Source organism: Cyanistes caeruleus, chromosome 5 (assembly GCF_971803275.1).
Source record: "Cyanistes caeruleus chromosome 5, bCyaCae1.hap1.1, whole genome shotgun sequence".
In the NCBI taxonomy this organism is placed as follows: Eukaryota; Metazoa; Chordata; class Aves; order Passeriformes; family Paridae; genus Cyanistes; species Cyanistes caeruleus.
In genome coordinates, this window is record NC_141705.1 from 25,907,810 (window position 1) to 25,926,803 (window position 18,994).

Genomic DNA, 18,994 nt, shown 5'->3' on the forward strand with positions numbered 1-18,994 from the left:
TTTTAATTCCCACTTATAATAGGAGTAAATAGGGAGAATAAGGTCAGTTTTTGATTATAGTAAACCACCAATGTATTGCTTGTTAATGTATTGTTTACACTGGGAATGTTCAGACTCTGTAGAATTCCAACTTGAATGTGGAGGAATCTGGAAAACGTTCGTGGGGCACTGCTCTTTGACTTGCAAAGTTCTTTCTCCCCAGTATTTACCCTTGTTGTTCTCTGAAACTATATCTGGTTTTATCTGGCTGAGCCAAACAAGACACCTCCTGACCTACACTGAAGGTATCACTATTTCCTTCATCATTTTAAGGTTCCCTCTCCTGAACTTCTCTGAGTGTGTTTTAATCTTTCTTCACTGTAGTATGTTCTGAGTACTCTCCATAAGGTCTCATCTTAAACAGTTGCATAAGTATTTTGAGCCAGGCTTTTCTCTTGATTTTTATTCAGCAGCTGATGAACCTGTAGTTACCAAAGAAATTTCTCCTAGTCTTTTAAATATCTTGCCTTTGTTGCCTTAGACTTCTGTTAATTGAAAACTTGATTTATGGCAGTTCAGTCCAGGTATTTTCTTTTGGTCACAAGTGTATTTCATTAATTATTTCTTTTTTTTGACATAGCCATGAACAGAAATTATAAACACAGTCAGTCCCCTATAGCCAGAGCAGTTGCCTCTAAGTACAGTAATTGCTGTTGCTCTTTGGTTGGTTTTTTTCCTTTGATTTTCCTGCATCATCACACTGATTTCCATATAATGCCATGTCAGTCACTTTACTGAAATCTACAGAGATTTGCTTTATTGCAATTTGATTTTCTAAAAACATTGTGTATTTTAGCAAAGAAAAATACCGAATTGATTTGTCAAAATCTATCTTTGGGAACTATGTCTCCAATTTTTATTTGCTTTCATATCTGTTTCTTTCACAAAATGTTGAGTCCTTGTAGACAGCTGAAATCATCATAATGCACTTTTGTGCATCACCTTTTTCCTTAAATTCTACTATTTCACTTTTTATTATTTTAATCATATGGTATTGTTATCTGTTTTAGTAAAAACCTTACTACTGGATTTATTATCTCTGCTACTGGGCCTCCTTGACAGTTGAGCTCTTTGCCCTTCATTTTCACCTTGAGCACAACTTTCCACACCCATTCTCATGAACATCTTTGGGCTTAGCTCTGTGTACTGCAACATTGTCATTACTCACGTTGAGCCAAATAATGAGGTAGTTTGGGGTGGGACCTTGATTACCTTTAATTGCAAGCCACATCCATGATTTATAAGGCATCCACTCCTTTTTTGTGTACCTTTTTTATATAGCCAAGGTACCTTTTACTATTTGCTTAGATTTCTTTTGCAGCCTCTTCCTAAGCTACCCTTGACATTTTCACATGACTTTTGTCTAGCAAGACATTTTTTCATTTTCTGTTCCTTGTAGACTCACTCTTTACCTTATAAATTTCAGGATTTCCCAGTTAATTGTGAATGGAGCTATTTTCATATTTTTTTCCCTTTGGGATACATGGTAAAGTTAATTTCTGGAGCACTTAAGCTTAAAGGAACTCCAGTTGCCTTCCACTGTTATCTGACTGAGCCATTCTGGCTCATTATGTGCTCATACTTCAAATTAGCTGACCAGCACCAATATTTTAAAATTAATATTTCAAATTAATATTCTGCAGAGCTTGACTTCCCCTTGAGTAGTTCTATTAGGTGTACTAGGGACATATGAAGCACTTAAAAAAACCAAAGTTGGATAACTGCTCCAAAGATCTTAAAATCTAAAGGGGATAGTAACAGAAACAGAAGAAATACAAAGCAGGAGCATGAATAATGACACAGAGCATTTCATCAAGCTGTTTTTTCTAATGTTTAATAGTCTCTAAAATGTCTATAAAATAAAGCAAAACCACATGAAAATAAATAAGATTAGTTGTACTGTATACTTTATTATTATTTATGTATACTGTATACTCGTATTTGAAGGATGACTACTGTTGCAGTCATTACTGAAAAAGAAAAAAAATCCCAGTCTGCTTGGTGAATGTTGTGATAATATTTGAATGGAAGCAAACAATTCAGTAGGGAGATAATGGAATACATTTGTCCTGATTTTTTTTACATCAAATTGTTTATCAAGATCTACCTGCAACTGGGCAGCTGAACCTCTGTATCAAGCCTAGAGACTTGTAGTGAATGACCTGTCATATCAAGACTAGACTATTTTCCTTTGACTTTCCTGAGAGCCACTATGGGAGGACCATTTGCCTGAAAGTCCTTCTTGGGGAGGGGTCTTCCTCCCCCCTTTCTGGACAGCCAACTCTTGTATTCCAAGAATATGTGATTTCTAAACAATATTTTCCAAATTTTCCTCTCATTCACAGACCCTGTAATATTCTTGCAGTGGGAAATCTAATGGTTCTTCTTTGGGACTTCAGAAAAAAGGTATGCACTTAATTAGGCCCTAAGAAACATGTCCCGGGAAACATATTAATTTTAATTTTCTTTTAGTTTCCTTGTGGGGCCTTTCCTTTTGCTTATCCTTGCTGACAGAGGGCACAGTGTCTAACTCAGGTCCTCATTGAGGTTAGCTCATTTATTTCAGCAGAAGGAGACCACAGAGGAAATGTTTTACTCAGTCCTATGAATTATTTGTTATTTTACCACTGTTGGGTAAAATCAGCCCTCATTTGATATATTAAAAAATTACCATACAAGAATCCAAAAGGAAAACATCGTGACACTGTGTTAAATACAACTGGTCTTGAAGAAAAGAAGATCAGTAAGCACTGGGACTGATTACACTGTAGGATTTACTTCATAGCATCCTCCAAATACATCCTCCATTGTGAAATGTGTAGGGTGTCCCCTCCCAGGCTCCCAAAAAGTGGGCAAGAAAATGTCAGTGCAGAGGCCAGTGCAGAGGTAGCACACATACCCATGCTACCTCCCCATTGCACAGGCATGGCAAGAGCTGTCCACACGCATTTGTACCCTCTCTGAGCCAGCTCCTCAGGAGTGAGCCCTGAAACACCAAAGCTGTGACCGAGATCTCTTTGACCTCAGGACCTCTGGAAGAGGGTGACAAGAGTCCTGGCGCACCATCTGCTTCCCAGGAACGCTCTGGATACTTGCTCAATTCCGACTCAGGCACAACGTGGTGTCACTAGGTGGCGATGGATACCTTCGATACTGTGCGAAATAGCCAAAAGCTTTCTCAAAAGAGAACAGTACAAAAAATAATAAATAAATAATTTTTTAAAAAGCGCAAAAATTGCATTATACAGCGATATGCCACTTCTCAAATAACATATTCTCATTTTCTCTCCAGACTCAAGTACCAACGTAGTATCTCAGGCTTCTTTGGTAATTCTTTTGTTTGCATAGAGTATTTTGGTTACTCATAGTCACACATCTTCCTTAATTGATTGCAAATCTTAATTATTATATATGCATTAGCATACTGTCTTCAGACAGAAGCAGAGCCTTGTTAAATACAAGCCATTAATAAATTGAGCACAAACCTAATTTAATTGCAAAGTTTTGTCTATGCAATGTGAATACCCTCTCTCTCCTATTCCGTAAGAAAATTTTCTGCAAATCTAAGCAAAAAGACATTTAAAACATACTAGCTTTTCCAGTATGCAGCATGTCAAACTTTCAACACATCTGAAAGTTGATGACTTTTCAATTACTTTGCATTCTGAAGATTTGGTACTTTTTCATGTTAAAAACATGAAGAGGGGAAACTATTAAAAACTTCTTGAGTGCAACAAAGTCTCTTTCCTTCCAGCATTGGCTTGTTCATAAAGACATGTTGGGAGAGTTCTCAGCAAACTGAGGAACTTTTTTTTTGAATGATAGAACAGAAAATTGCTTCATATGGGTGGAGACATGTAAGGTTTCTCTCACAGTTACCTAAGTGATGAAAATCACTGCACTCGTAACTGAATATAAATCATGAATCTTGACAACAGAAAATCCTTTCCCAATGATCTGAGACATTTCAATGTCACCACAGCATTTTAAGTATGTTGAGCTCAGCAGTTTTTTAAAGAGCAACTAAGTTATTTCCAAGTAATTGATAAACATGAAATACTGGTAGCTAACTCAGTAACAAAACTCTCTCCTCTCCTCTCCTCTCCTCTCCTCTCCTCTCCTCTCCTCTCCTCTCCTCTCCTCTCCTCTCCTCTCCTCTCCTCTCCTCTCCTCTCCTCTCCTCTCCTCTCCTCTCCTCTCCTCTCCTCTCCTCTCCTCTCCTCTCCTCTCCTCTCCTCTCCTCTCCTCTCCTCTCCTCTCCTCTCCTCTCCTCTCCTCTCCCCTCCCCTCCCCTCCCCTCCCCTCCCCTCCCCTCCCCTCCCCTCCCCTCCCCTCCCCTCCCCTCCCCTTCCCTTCCCTTCCCTTCCCTTCCCTTCCCTTCCCTTCCCTTCCCTTCCCTTCCCTTCCCTTCCCTTCCCTTCCCTTCCCTTCCCTTCCCTTCCCTTCCCTTCCCTTCCCTTCCCTTCCCTTCCCTTCCCTTCCCTTCCCTTCCCTTCCCTTCCCTTCCCTTCCCTTCCCTTCCCTTCCCTTCCCTTCCCCCCTTTTCTCCTTTTCTTCTCTTTTCTCTTTCTCTCTCTCTTTCTATCCTTCTCAAAATATATTGTAGTCGAGACCAAAAAATTCCAGTCAGTGCCTTAGACGGTACCTTGTTGTGTCTGAATAATTTAAATTGGGCTAATTTTAAGCTTGCTAGGTTAAAATTTGTGAAGTGCCTTACTATGTCTGGATGTTGTTTTCAAGTTTGCCAAGGTCCTTAATCTACCTTAATGTTCTAAAGTTTGCAAATAAGAGTTTGTTTGTTGTTGAACTTGCAGATATTTTTGTTGTGGTTCCCACGCATCCCAGACTGAATAAAACAACCTTCCCCTAAATCCACTGAGCAGACCAGGGCAGAACAAGTGTCTGCAGTGATCCAGGCCTGAAAGGTGGTGGTCAGTAGCACAACATCTAATTTGGGTTCAGTGCCTAACACTGTATCCTACAGGACAGAGATGGGTCCAGTCCTGTTCAATAATGACCTGGATGATGGGGCTGGGTGTACCCTCGGCAGGTTTACTGATGACACCACCCTGGGAGGAGCAGCTGATACACCAGAGGGTCATGCTGCTATCCAGAGGGTCCTCAGCTGGCTGGAGAACTACATGAGCTTCACCCAGGAGAAGTGCAAAGTCCTGCAGCTGGGGAGGAGCTGCACCGGTATCCGCTGAGGGCCACCCAGATGGAAAGCAGCTTGGCAGAAAAGGGACTGGGGGTCCTGGTGGGACACCAAGTTGGAGATGAGCCAGCAACAAGTCCTTGCTGTGATAAGAGTGGTTCCTGGGCTGATTCAGACAAAGTATTGCCAGCAGGCTGAGTGAGGATTATTCCCTCCTTACTGAGGAGGCCACATATGGAGTATTTTGTCCAGTTCTGGGCTTCCCTGTACAAGGAAGAACCAAACATTGCAGAGAGAGGCCAGGAAAGGGCCACAAAATTAAGGGACTGGAGTCTTTTATCAGGAAAGGCTGAGACTGTTTATTGCCGAAAAGAAAAGGCAGGGAGTGTGGATCTTACTACTGCATATAAATGCCTGAAGGGAGTGTACCAAGAAGAGAGAGACAGCCAATTTCCAGTGACAGGACCAGAGGCATTGGGCACAAACTGAAATACAGGAGGCTCCATCTGAACATCAGGAAACTTTTTTTTTTCACTTTGAGGGTGACTGTGCACAGGCACAGGCACGGAGTCTCCATGCTTGGAGACAGTGAAGAGCCATCTGGACACAATCCAACAGGTGGCTTTGCTTGAGCAGGGGGCTTGAACCAGATTACCTCCAGGTCCCTTCCAACCTCAGCCACTCTGCAATTTTGTGATATGAAATATTTATTACAATGCTCAACTGGGATGATAATACTTGGAAAGGACCATCAGTACACCAATTATAAAAAACTAAAAAGGTTGAAGTACATACATTTCCTTGCCACATGGTGTGCCATGAATATCAGCCTCTTAAGGAATCTGATTGTTCATTATCCTAGAATTGCTCTGGCTCCAGAGCACAAAATACATGTTTAAAGACGGCTGTGGTCAAAATGTTAACATTTTTGTTTTCTGTGCAAAAAAGAACAGGCATATAAATTCATGCAAAAGAGCTAAATTTTCTACTTGATACCAAAGATAGATGTACTTTTAATAGTAAAATCTGGCTGGAATTTTGCCTACCCTTCAGGCTTCTAACTTGATAAGGAGACTGATGTACTTATCATGGATCTCTCATCCATGACACTTGTCAGCAGAAAATACTTTTTTAAAATTATTTATAAAGACTTTTTAAGTGTACTTATGCACAGCTCACTGCTGTTTACAGTTTTTAGGGGATGGAGATGAAGATGTGTGCAGAGACACTGACTAGTTTTGAGTTTCCAAAGTCAAATCTAAAGGGCTAAACATATTGTTTCACAATTGATGAGCCTAATATACTCAGAGGTATCTTTTATAAATAACTAAAGTTACAGTGTCAGTTCTTTTAGTAGAACCAGATGAACATTCTGACTTGAATTCTGAAAGGGACATATTATGACAAGAACATGCTTCTTTCACTCTGTATTCAATGTCTGCACATGCCACATATTGTAATGATAAACAGTACTTCATATTTTGTCAAAGGTTTAGCTTAACACTGCCTAACACAAACGTGTGGGGCTGCTGAACACCTCCTTTGAGAAGTCTGGCAGGCAACAACCCTTCTGCAGGAGAGTAAACAAAGCTGCTTAAAAACCAGTCTGGTTTTCCAGGCATCAAGTTAAGTATTTACAGCAAATGTTAGCTTCCCACCACGCATCTGCCCATCTCCATGTACTATTCCCCCTGAGGGATTGTCCTCCCACGTGACAAGTGAAATCAAGGTTTCAAAGTCAGATTCTAACAGTTTTGACAGATGTAAAGACAACAATTCAGCAAATCACAGCTGTGAGAAACTAACCATAGGGCTATCCATGCTAGAGAGCTCAAAGCTCAAACAAAACAAGGCTCCTGGTGGCCTTTTTCTAGGAACCACTTGTCAGAAGGATGTGTGTTGAATTATTTGAGTGACATGAGAGCCTTGCTCAGACTTTCTTTCCTTTGGAAGGACTGTTCCTCATTTCCTCTCATCTCATGAGTTTAGAACCTGCCCAAAGTCAGATAAGAGAAGTACCCATGCATGTCCTGAGATCTGGGAAACAGTGCTGTGAAAAGGCTGCTTTTAGCTCCCTCGCTGTGAAAAGTGAAAACATAGCATGGGTGCAATCGCAGCTGCTCACAAAAAAAACTCTGCAACAGATCTAATTTCACATACAGAGGAATTTGCACTTGTGACACAGCAGAAAGGTTTCATTTTTGTGGCATTACTATCAATTAATAATATTTCTGTATAATCACCCAGGGGCCTCTGCTTGGGTGTGGTCTCACTTCTGGTCAGTGCAGAGCAGTGCAGAGCACTGGAATCTGAGCAGCAAGTAGGTCATGGAAGCCTATTATTGACCTGATATTTCATATGAAGTTTATGGTCCAAGTCTTGCTGCTCTTCAGTTCCCAGAACTGTGTGCTCACAGCACAAGAATGAATGAGAAAGCAGAATCATGGTTCTTACTACTCAAAGCACAGACTATGGTGACTATTAAGCAGTGACTCCCTTTGTTCATTTCTACTGCCCTTACTCTTTTTAAAAATAGCAGATGATTCAGCAGTTCTGAAACTTTTTTCTAAAATTTGAGAAGAGAGAACTTTTTTCTCACTTTCCTCCCCCTCTGTCCACACACACCCCAGGGAGTGTATATTGTGGGAAGAAAAAATTGCTACAGCTGTTGGCAGCAAAGTAATGGTGTCAACAGGGGACAGAAAGTTGGAGTAGGAAATCTGGGATACAGACAGACCATAAAATGAACTGGGGGAAGAGGATGGGAGAAGGAAGAGGAAATAGAGGAGAGGCAGGATGCAGGCAGTGCACTGACCACTAAAGAGCTCTCAAAGCTGTGCCTAACAGAGGAGGCCCCTAAACATGACACAATCACCAGGATCAGCTGCAGTTTTGGCAGCAGCTCCCAGGAGCCTGAGTCTCTTTGTGGTTCTGGTCCTCCTCTGCACTCCCTGTCTACATCTCCTGGCAGAGCCCTTTGTCACAGCCCCAGTTCACACTCTGTCGCACTCCCAGTTCCAGCCACCAGTCCCATCCTGATCCCAGTAGTCGCAGTATAAAAAAGATTAAACCCCCCCTATTGCTGCCATAAAAACATGATTAATTCAATTGACTGACAGTTTCTTGTGCCACTGATGTTTGGCCTGAGGATAGTTATAGAAGAATAAAGAAGTTATTTTGGTGTGGTCATGCTAAAAATGTTCTAATTTGGAATAAACTTTCCTGCATAGTTTAAGACTCACCAACTACTGAATTGTCAGCAGTGCCACTGCGTCAGTGTTATGGAAGATTGTTATTGTAAAGAACTGTTACATAATAGTTTTCCTTGCCTTTGGAGGACTGTAAATTCTGTTAATACGTAACTATAGATTCCCTTAAGGCACTTGACTTTGTATGTATCATATGTATCATATCATACAGACATAAAGAACAAGCTGGATTTACAAACTGATTTACAGACCAGTTTCTAAAAAGTTATGATAGTCATTAAGGTGGTGTCATTGGGCAGAGTGCCAAAGGTCTCAGCTCAAGGGCTAAAACTGTTTAGTAGTTTTATAGCTGTGAGAATTATACAAAATCTGTGGCAAAATCTGCTGCTGATAAAAAGTTTGTTGCACTTGCAGATAATGACATTACCCTAAGAGTAATTTAAATTGCTTTGTTAAAAGATACCAGCCTTGACATATTTTGGTACAGGTAAACACTTAAGATGATATTGTTTAGAGAAAACAATGACATAAACTGCATTTATGAATCCAAGGCCTGGATTCTGGTGAGAAGCTAACAGTAACAGTGCAAAACCACCCCAGAATAAAACCTCAAATAATGCTGTACATACAGAGAATGTAATCTCTGAATGTATAAGGGGAGAGTGTTGCATAAAGGCAAGCAAGTTACCCAGTCCTGTGAGGATGCTATAAACTAATGCCTGGCAGTCTCAACATGTCAGCAGTCCATGCACCATACCTAACACAACCCAGGTTGTGTGGTGTTTACTGCCCCTAAACTTTGCAACTTCTCAGCACATCCTGCAGGTCAGAGCACCCCAGTCTTATTTTCCTTTTTTCCATTCCTGAGCCTGGTAAAATCTACTCACGGCAGTGTCATCCCCTGCAGACTCCAGCCATTCTCTGGCCCACTTGATGGTGCTCTTCCTCTCAACTAAAGCAGGCTCCAAAATGAAATTGATGAGTAGATGGAAACTTGGGAAGAGGAAAACATTGTGAAGTGATAGCACTAAGGACACTGTCTCTCAGTGGTTCGGGGAAGGGGGACACAGACCATCCCCACAATGCCAGTCGATGAAATTTGGAGACAATTTGTCACAAGACACAAAACATCCCAAGAACTAGGACAGAGGCAATGGGCAGAAAGCAATGCACAAGAAATTCCACATGAGTATGAAGAAGAACTTTACTGGAACACATTGCCCAGTGAACACAATCCTGTGCCCTGAGCTCTAGGATGACCCTGCTTGAGCGGGGAGGTTGGGCCAGATCAACGACTGTCATCCCTTCCAACTTTACCCGTTCTGTTATTCTGTGACAAATCCCCAAGCCCCGCTGTTTTTTTACACCTATACGTCTAAGTTTTGCTATGGATGGCAAAATCACCACAACCTTTAAATGAATATGGATATACTTATACAAAATGTAGACTCAAAGGATCAGTTCAGTTCACACATCCGTCATACACAGCAGGCCCAACATTATCACCTAGGCCTTGGACCAGGGGCACACCTTGTGTTCTTTAGCGGTTTTGAACGTTTCTGGAAGGCATTCCGGGGCTTCCCATATAACTCCTGTGTGGGACCTGTGGTGCCGAAGACACGGGAGACCAGGGCAGACTCCCTCAGGAACGAGGCTCCCGGAAGAGCCCCAGGGACGGCCCCAAGCGGGGCTGAGTCACAGCCTCCCGCCGACGGGGCCGCGAGCCGCCGCCATTCTCGGCCATCGTACGCCATTCCGTGCCGTACCGCGCCGTGCAGGGCCGCCCGGAGCGCAGGCGGCGCGAGGGGCGGCGGTTCCGGCGGCCGAGCCGGGAGGCGGTGACATGGCGGCGGATGTGCGTCCTGCGCCCCGCCCCGGCCCTGCCCCGCCGCCGGCCGCCCGGCCGCGTAGACGGGGCGGCACGGCCGCCTCTCCCCGCGCAGCCGCCGCTCTGCCGGCGGCCGCCATGGAGGATGTCGGCTCGGGCGTGAACGCGGACGCGGAGGTGCGGAAGCTTCAGGAGCTGGTGAAGAAGCTAGAGAAGCAGAATGAACAGCTTCGCAGCCGTCACGGCGCCCTGCCCGCCGCCCCCGCCAGCCCCAAGCGCCTGCCGAGCGCCGGGCCCTCTTCGCCGCCCCCCGCCGCCTCCCCGTCGCCCGACGGGCGCTGTCTCAGCCCCAGGGCCGCCGCCCGGCGTTCGCTCCCTGAGGAGCCCAGCGGTAGCGATGGGGGCAGCGGCGGCAATGGCCTCCTGGACGACGCGGCGGTGCTGAGGCCGGAGGAGCTGGAGCGGCTGGCCGGCTGCGATGAGGACGAGACCGGCTGGTGAGGAGGCGGCCGGGGTGGGGATGGGGCGGGGGCGGGTTGGTGAGGAGGCGGGCAGGGCTCCGTGTCCCCTTTCCCCCGCCGTGCCTGGGGGGAAGGGGCTGTTTCCAGGCTTGTGCCTGATGTCGGAGGGGGTCTTTGGGCTTTGTGTGCCGAGGCAGCCTCGCCCTCTGGGCTGGGTGAAGGGCTTAATGAGCTCTGCGAGACGTACCGAAGCCTGCCGGGGAAGGGTGTTTCGCTTTCTGCACACGGCATTGGAGCTCCCTGGAGGCCCGCGGCTCTGCGCCGTAGTTCGGCCGCGGTGGGAGCGTTACTTCGGGGCACTCGGACACCGAGCGGGCTCCAGTGCTGCCGCAGAATCAGCCGTCAGTGTTTTCGCGAGTGCAGGCGGTGGGGAGGCGTTGAGAAACTTGTGGGAAATTTCTAGGGTAGTTCAGAATTAGCCCACAGGTACTGTTAGACTTCAGACATGCATCAGATCAGGCATGCTTGATACCTCGATTTCTTTCAGCTGTAAAGACAGCAAATGTAACACTTTTTAATCTCATAAACATGTTGCCCTTAGGTGTTCTAATTTTTTGCTAATGATGTAGGATCACGGTTTCCCTTAGGTGGTTGCTCGTTATAAATGGTCTGCTTACCCTGCTGTTCCAGCAGAAACAGCTGCAGGTGGCTGTTTGCCTTGTCATTATTACACTTGGATGAGCTCCCATTGAGAATCAAGAAGACTTGCTCTCCAAACATCACGCTGTCTCCAGCTGTCGTTTTGAAGTTTCCTATGACAGTTGTTGAGGGGCAGCCTCAGAGCTGCAGGAGAGAAATAGTGGGGTGGAGTCGTGTCAACAGAGAAATGCAAGGGAAGCATGTACAGGGACAAAAAGCATAACACAAGCAAACTGTCTTGCAGCAGAACTGGTTGTAGGTCCATCTGCAAAGGTCTTTGGAGGCAAATATGCAGGCAAATTTACAAAACAAACAAAAATGTCTTTCAGAGTTAGAAACGCCTTTAAAAATGATGGAATGATTCCATGCATGAGCAATGTTTTAGTTGCTCAGGGAGGAGACAGTGTGTGCACTTCCTTGGAAGTGCCTGACATTCAGCCTCATCCACAAGTATGAGAGCATACATTTATTCTCATCCAACACTAAATTAACACAAGGCATCATCTCCCTGAAGATGAGTCTGTGCAAGGCAGCTACTCTTATTTCTCACTGTATGCCTTGTAATCTTCAAGAGCTTACAGCCCTTTATGGAAATAAAATATGTTAAATTTGCACAGCAAGTTTGGACTGGGATAGCCAAATTTGTAAATGCCATGAATTCTAGTAACAGTAGATCTTACTGTTTCATATATTCATTCTAGATCATGGGTAACATAATGAGTCTCTTAATGAGTCCCGGCAGAGTTTATGGTGACAGTGGTGGCATAAGTGCTGTGTGTTTTTGTTGACGTGGTGCTGGGCACTCACGGGGCAGCCGCATGGTTCGCTGAGCACTGCCCTTGCTGGTGTCAGGTGTTTGGCTGCCAGTTATTGTGGCACCGTCATGTTTCTATGCAAGTTCTAGTGCTCAAAAGACAGCAAAACTTACAGGCAGTCTTTTGCAACTAATTTTCAATCTCAGGCATGGGACACAGACTGAGACACAAATGCATGAAACAAAAAAAAGCAATTGTAAAAATTTACTAATTGCCATACGTATCACAAAATACAGATATGTAATTATTTTTAGAAGTGGGGTTTTTTTTGCTGTAGTTTAATATGCAGTTAATGATAAGCATAGTTTGGCTAGACTGATGATTTTTCGTTCCAAAGTGTTTAATAAAAAATGGAAATTGAGCTCTTGGAATTTCTAAACACCTTCTAATTCAACTATTGAGACATTAAATAGTCCAACCCCTTTTATTTTCCTGTGAAAATTTATTTATGTATTTATGCATTTGATTAATGGAGGTTATTGCTCTTAATGAAGTTTGACATTTTCAGAGGGCTAATGGGGCAATCTAAAAGAAACAAGCCTATGAAGATAGGAGGAGTTGATGTAAATAAGTGGATTTCCCTTAAGTAGTTTCATAAAGGTGCTGCTCCTATGGCCTTGGTTATGCAATGTCACTCATAAAATAATTTAATCAACTGAAAGGGTAAAATTTACTAAATGAAATTTAAGTCTCATACGAACTTTTTGAGGTTCAAATGGATTTGGTTCACTACTGCTTAACCCAAAATCCTTTAAAGTATGGGATTATACACTGTCAAAATCAAATACCTCTTAGCAGCTGAGGAAACTTCTTGTGGAAACAAACTAAATTTAAATCATTGTTTGTTCATGAAAATTGGTTCATCTTGTCTGTTTTGCTTGTTTACACAGAGAAGCTAAGATTTGTCTTTACTTTTGATTCCAAAAGGACCTTGCTGTGGGCAATAATAGGTGGTAAAGGGTGCTGGTTATTGCTGTTCTTTTCTGTTTTTTATAATACAGGCATTTTCTTACCCAATTATGAAATTGTCTGCAGCTTTGTCTTGGCAGAAGAAATAGTTTTCTTAACTGTTAAAATTACATTGTTTTACATTTAATGCTCACATGGGTTTAGTGCCTGTGAATTTAAAACAGAACACTTGATACTGTGATTGAAACTGATTCTAGAATGTGACATGTTTCTTCAAATTTACATTGTAAAATTGATCAGCTTGTTTTCAGCTTTTAATTCTTTAAGTGCATTTAGATAAGTATACAGAGTAAGTATGCAAGTGTAAAGGGAAAAAGTAAAGGAGAAGGTGCAACTATCCAACAAGCAAAGGAACTTTGATACTGGTGTTTTCATAGCAGCATTAGCTAGTAAAACATCCTTACAGTACTAGTGAGCTTTGGGACTGTTTATATATTTTGCTTGATTGTTTTTCTTCTTCGTGGCTAGTTAAATACAGATGCACTTTAAGTTTTAAACATTTCTACATGAGACAATCTTCAAATTATATGGTAAATTATTAAAAATATTTCAGTGAACATTTCAGTGAATTTAGATTGAATTTCTTGTCCATATGCTTCTGAATGCTGTTTAATGTGCTGAAACTTTCTTCCTGATAAGGTCCTGAAGGTTGCAGATGGGCACATCTGTACTTGCGCACTGTACTGAACTCTGCACGGAGACTTTGCTTTAGGCCTGCTGATTATTTCCTCCAGTTATCACTGACTTTCATAATCTAGTCTATGTGTGTTCCTATTTATTTAGCTGTTCTTGTACCAGATTGCATCAAATTTAATGTTTTCCAAAGTTCAATCTGAACAGGTCTTTTCTTGCTAAATAATTGAAAAGACAAAAAGACAGAGCTGAATCTGGGTGACCAGAGTGGAGAAATCTGAGAAGTGATGTGCACCTCCTTGCCTGACTTGCTGGGTAAGGTTGGGTGTGGATGTGCAGCACATTGGAGACATCTGGATAATAGTGTGCAGTGTGGCTTGCCATGCTGCTTTTAAAAAGAGCTTATTGGATCTTGAGTTTATTGCGGGATAAGTGTGCACACGTGGGCAATTACTGTAGATTAGTTACTGTGCTGTGAACCCACTGTAACTTCCTTTGTGGTAACTTGTTACACCGTCACTCATCTAAGCTTTCTGAGAAGTTTTTTTTTAAATATGAGCAAATCATGCAACATTTTTCTGCAAAATTTTCTTACAGCATCTGCATAAGAGAGTATAGAGCTTGCTGTGTATCTATTTTGTACATGTAATTAATTGCTCACCAAACTTCAGAACAGTTGTGTCCTCTTTAAATGACAGCACTATAGAAACTAGCCTAGCACTCATGTTTTCATATCAGCATAAAGTCTCCTTGGTAGGGTTAAAATAGATGACTAACCTCATTTACAAACAAAAGGCAGTTACTGTGTATTTAATGAAATTATTGGTGGGGTTTTTTTTTTAATACCAACTAAATAGCTAAAAGTAATAGTTTCAGTGTTAAGACCTCCAATTGGTTGTGTATCCTGACTAGTTAAAATGGAAGGCACATACTTTTACTATTATACTCACTCTCATTCAGCAGCTATTTCTCTTTTGCACCTGTTTATAATAGTGTAAGTTTCCATTCCAGCCATCCATTATTGTTAGCTGGCTAAGGACCTGTTTGAGATACATGATTGTCATCTGTAATGATTGTCTTCTGTCTCATATTGCTTCATGTCCCTTGAGTACTAGCATTGTTTTGGAATCCTGGTTTGCCATTATGGGCTGGTAAAATATACCATGACTGTTTTAGGATAGAGTTCCACCTGAATGAAATCCCACTGCAGAAACTACATTGCAGTATTTCCTGTTCAACTGCTAAATTTCATTGTATTAATGTGGTTTAGGCCCCTTGGAAGCTGGACAGATTTTGATCAATTTCTGTTCCATGGTGTAAGTAAAAGAGAAATTGCTGCTTTCCATTTTGTGACAGATAAAAAGTCATTTTGATTTAAAGTTGTTGGGGCTTAGCCAAATTCAGATAACCTCTTCACAAACTCGGAAGGTAATAGGAAAAGAAGCATGTAGGAAAAGCAAGGGTTATGGAAGTTGCTGGTTTTATCATTAAAAACAACTGGTAACATTAAATAATACCCAATTTGATTATTGTTTTTGAGATATCCATGTTTGTTGTTAAACAGATATTTGAGGACTGGAGGAAGAATCCTGAGGAAGAACTATTTCCATTACTGACTTTTTTTTGGTGATAATTATAGCTTTTAAACATGCTTCTTGATACTTAGATATAATGAAAGCTTTGATATGGGTTTCCTTTACTGTCCTAATGATATTCCTGAAATTTACTACATAATCATGTCTTGTTCAGGCATAATGCACATTTCTACTACTTGTAGGTGTTGGTAGAGCGCTCAAGCATAGTCATTAAACAGAATTCTATTTTGGAACACATTTAGGAGGACACAGAACTTCTCAACTTTTCTCTCTTCAATGTAAATATCAACAATGCTATGTTTGAGCACATATGCTCTAACAAATTTCTTATGAAAAGCTTCTCAAATAGTGGACAGTTAGACAATTTGATAGTTCTAGAGAAGCTACATGGTGGTGTTTTTGATGGCCCATTTCCCATTCTGCAACATCCGAATGAGTTCTTTTGGATGAGGAAATGAATAATGGCAGTAATTTCCAGCAACTAGCCAGGACACAGCTAACTATCTTTAATTGTTGGGCGCAGAAAGAGAGTTGTGTTCCAAATTGCACCTTGCAACCTCTTGGATATTCTTAATTCTGCTTAAAAATCACATAATGTAGCTGAGATGTGCCACTGTAATATGAAGGTTTAATGAGACTGTCAAAGTGTTTTTGTAGTATTCGTATCCTGGAGTTTATATTGATTGGAGTGAGTTGTAATTTGTGCATCTCTCGGAACTAGAGGTATTCCATGAAGTAGAGCTGAGAACGAATAATTACAGGCTAAGCAATGTGTATCTCAGTCAGCTACAGCTGTAGCACAGGAATTTTGTGGGAGGGAGAGAAGGAAAGGAAATCTGTGGGCCACATAAGTGCAGGGATGTCACTTAATTTTTTGATTGATTTGTCTGTCAGCCAGAGATGCTTTTCAGATCTTTACCTGTCCATTCAAATTTTAACATGCTTAAGCCACTTCGGATAGGGTTTGCTGAAACTTTTAAATTGTCTTAAAATAGTTTAGATTTACACTGTTGTGTACTAAATTATCTGTTTCCAAACTGTCCAGTATTATCATCTCCTGATTTATATATTTTCGCTGTGAAATTTCCTTCTTGTATTTTAGGGGCATTTCTTATTGGTCTGTCCTTGGATTTCAGCTTTTTCTCCTCATCATGTCTTCAGGTTTTTCATCTTGCTTTTGCATGCATCATGTTTTGCTCCCATATAATTTACTTTATTGTACCTTCCAGTTTTTGCTTAAAGCTAATGTAGCTAAAATAAATGAGCTCTAACTTTAAATTCCTTTCACTTGCCAGCTTCTTTCTAATTCAGATTTGTGACTTCATGTTCATCTGCATGTTTTCCCTCACTCTTATACTGAGCAGTGGAAGGATTTTGATACAAAAAGACGCTTCTTTTTTTTTCCCCAGTTAGAATCTCAACTTCTTGTTTCATGCCTGTGGCAACTAGTCTCTTGTATTTTAATGCACTGGGAGGTGTTCTTCAGGTGAGGTAATCTGTACACAAATACTCCACTCCTACTGCAGTGGTGTGTTCTTTTTCTTCAAAGCCTTTTCTGACTCAGCTGTATCCCAGTGCAACATGCTGCAGCCTGCCCCATTTGGCTGACATCATATATGCTTGTAGTCACAGCAGTCTTCCTGCAAAAGCTCTGCCCTTTTCTGTGCTGCATCTTCCTGGAACTAATCAGTAGAGCCCCTGGCTGCTTTCAGCCTCAGATTGGTGCTGCTGTGGTGTGGTTGACTAGTAAGAGCCAAAGGAAGGCATTATTAATGGCTACAGTAGAGTCATTGTGTCCTTCTTATTTTTGTTTCCAAGTAGATCAAAGCTTCTGAGCTCCATTTAATGTACTGTTTTCTTCTACTTTACCTTATGCCACTAAGTTGTAGTCTACTCTGGTGTGGAGAGATCGGAGTGTATGTTTCTGGTGTGTTAACATTTGTAGTATGGGTGGCAACTCTTAGTTGTCAGCTTCCTCAATCGTTCTTAACTTCCTGTTTTGAGAGAGTTAATTTACAATGGTTAAAGACATATGAAGTCATTACGGTAATCTTCAGTCTTGGAGTTGCTGTACTGCCAATCAATGCTGTTGTATTGCTGTAGAATGCATTGACAGCTACAAGTGAGTCTCTTCTGGAAGGTTCTTCAGCTGAGGAAGACCTGTATCTTTTGGGTCAAACAGTTTGACTTAGCTGTGGGAAGTTTGTTGTACATGCTTCATGTGTCTGGTTTTTTTCTGATGTTGGGAAGAGAGGAGGAGGTAATAGTGGCATCACTCTGATTCTTAGCCTTGCCCTTGGTCTTTTTGGTTTTTGTAAAATCCAAGGTAGGCAAAGCAAGTAGAATTAAGTCCGTCTCAAAACTTGAGATTGGTTGTCCTTTGTCAGGTGGGATATTAAGATCACTGCATTACAGTGAGAGTTTATAATTGCATGATGTGCAAGAATCTGCCCTGAAAGAGTTGTTTTGTCACTGCATCAGTGTACACTGCACACTGTACGTGTGTGTGTTGTGAGGTAGTGGAGTTACATGAAATATGTATGTTCTCAAGTTCTGTCTTTCCTCAAAGTCTAAGTTACAAAACAAAGGTTTTGATGAAGGAAACCAGTTGAGTGCAAAGAGGTGGGGGGAACATGCAGTATATATTTGATTAGAAAGGGAGGTGGAAAAGAGCGAGCTGTGTGAGCCTGGATTGCTTCAGTAAATAAATGACTTGTGAAACAATGCAACAGTTGGGAATTCCTGGGAAGAATGTGTTGAAGCTTAAAATACCGGGTAGAGTTTTGATTAGAGCTATCTTGTAGGTTTGTTGAAGGTACTCCTTTTGTGTGTTTCTCGAAGAGGACATACACCTTAATTTCTTGCCTTTTATACTGGGTACTACTTGTAAACACGCCGAATGTGCATGGAACTTCTCAAACACAGCAAGGCATGTCAGCTATCCAGAGAACTAGGAGTGAGTCTGGCCTGTACTGGGCAAAACGTAGCCTTGTTGCCTTTGATGCTTCTTTGTATTGTATAAACATATCTTAGGACAGAAAGGAGAACAGGCACATACTAAAAAGACAGTAAATTCAAAGAGCTAGAGAGATAGTAAATGTTAAATATTACTTTTAAGGGTATGGAGATGTCACAGAAATTACGGAAAGTGGCATCATTGTTTACACAACTGTGAAAATGGAGTGACTCTTGTGCTTTTCAAGGGTCCTCAGGGCTATAAATACATGAACGGCCTGTAGCTTTTCTTCTGGGCTGAGTGCCTGTGAAGATTGTAGGCATTTCTACAAAAGCAGTTATGACAGTATGATATAGGCCAAAGCATAAACCCCTTGAGCTACAGTAAGTGGCAGTGACTATTTGGATTGTTACAAACAGCTTCATTTTATTTTAAAACCTGTCAGTTAATAAATATTTTTTCACCTGGATCTGCAAGTGTATCTTGTTAATTTCAGTGTTAGAGGGATGAGTGTTTTGGAACTCACTCTTACCAAAGATCAGTGTTCTGTGTGGGTGGTGGTTTTATAAACATGTTTCTTGGGAAGCTTTTTTAAGTGAACTTAATGGTAGTAATTACAAAAAATCTCAAAAAGC

The 18,994-nt window shown here is 41.7% G+C and overlaps 2 protein-coding genes across 4 annotated transcripts in view; one reads left to right on the top strand and one right to left on the bottom strand.

Moving 5' to 3' along the window:
* TEC (tec protein tyrosine kinase) overlaps nt 1-10,026 on the bottom strand; it is a 61,459-nt gene extending 51,433 nt beyond the window's left edge. Inside the window, exon 1 of the mRNA XM_086889520.1 lies at nt 9,934-10,026. The gene's annotated coding sequence lies outside the window, so the exon portion shown is untranslated. The remainder of the gene's footprint in view (nt 1-9,933) is intronic.
* A 115-nt stretch (nt 10,027-10,141) lies between these two features.
* The window catches only part of SLAIN2 (SLAIN family member 2), a 34,565-nt gene continuing 25,712 nt past the window's right edge, over nt 10,142-18,994 (top strand). For 2 of the 3 annotated variants that reach the window (XR_015286918.1, XM_086889518.1), the window contains exon 1: nt 10,192-10,728. Coding sequence is in view for 2 of the 3 variants with exons in the window: in XM_086889518.1 (XP_086745644.1) it covers nt 10,247-10,728 (482 nt within the window). In the remaining variant the exon portion in view is untranslated. Of the gene's footprint in view, nt 10,729-18,994 lie in introns of all 3 variants that reach the window. The other variant, XM_086889519.1, reaches the window with a different exon arrangement.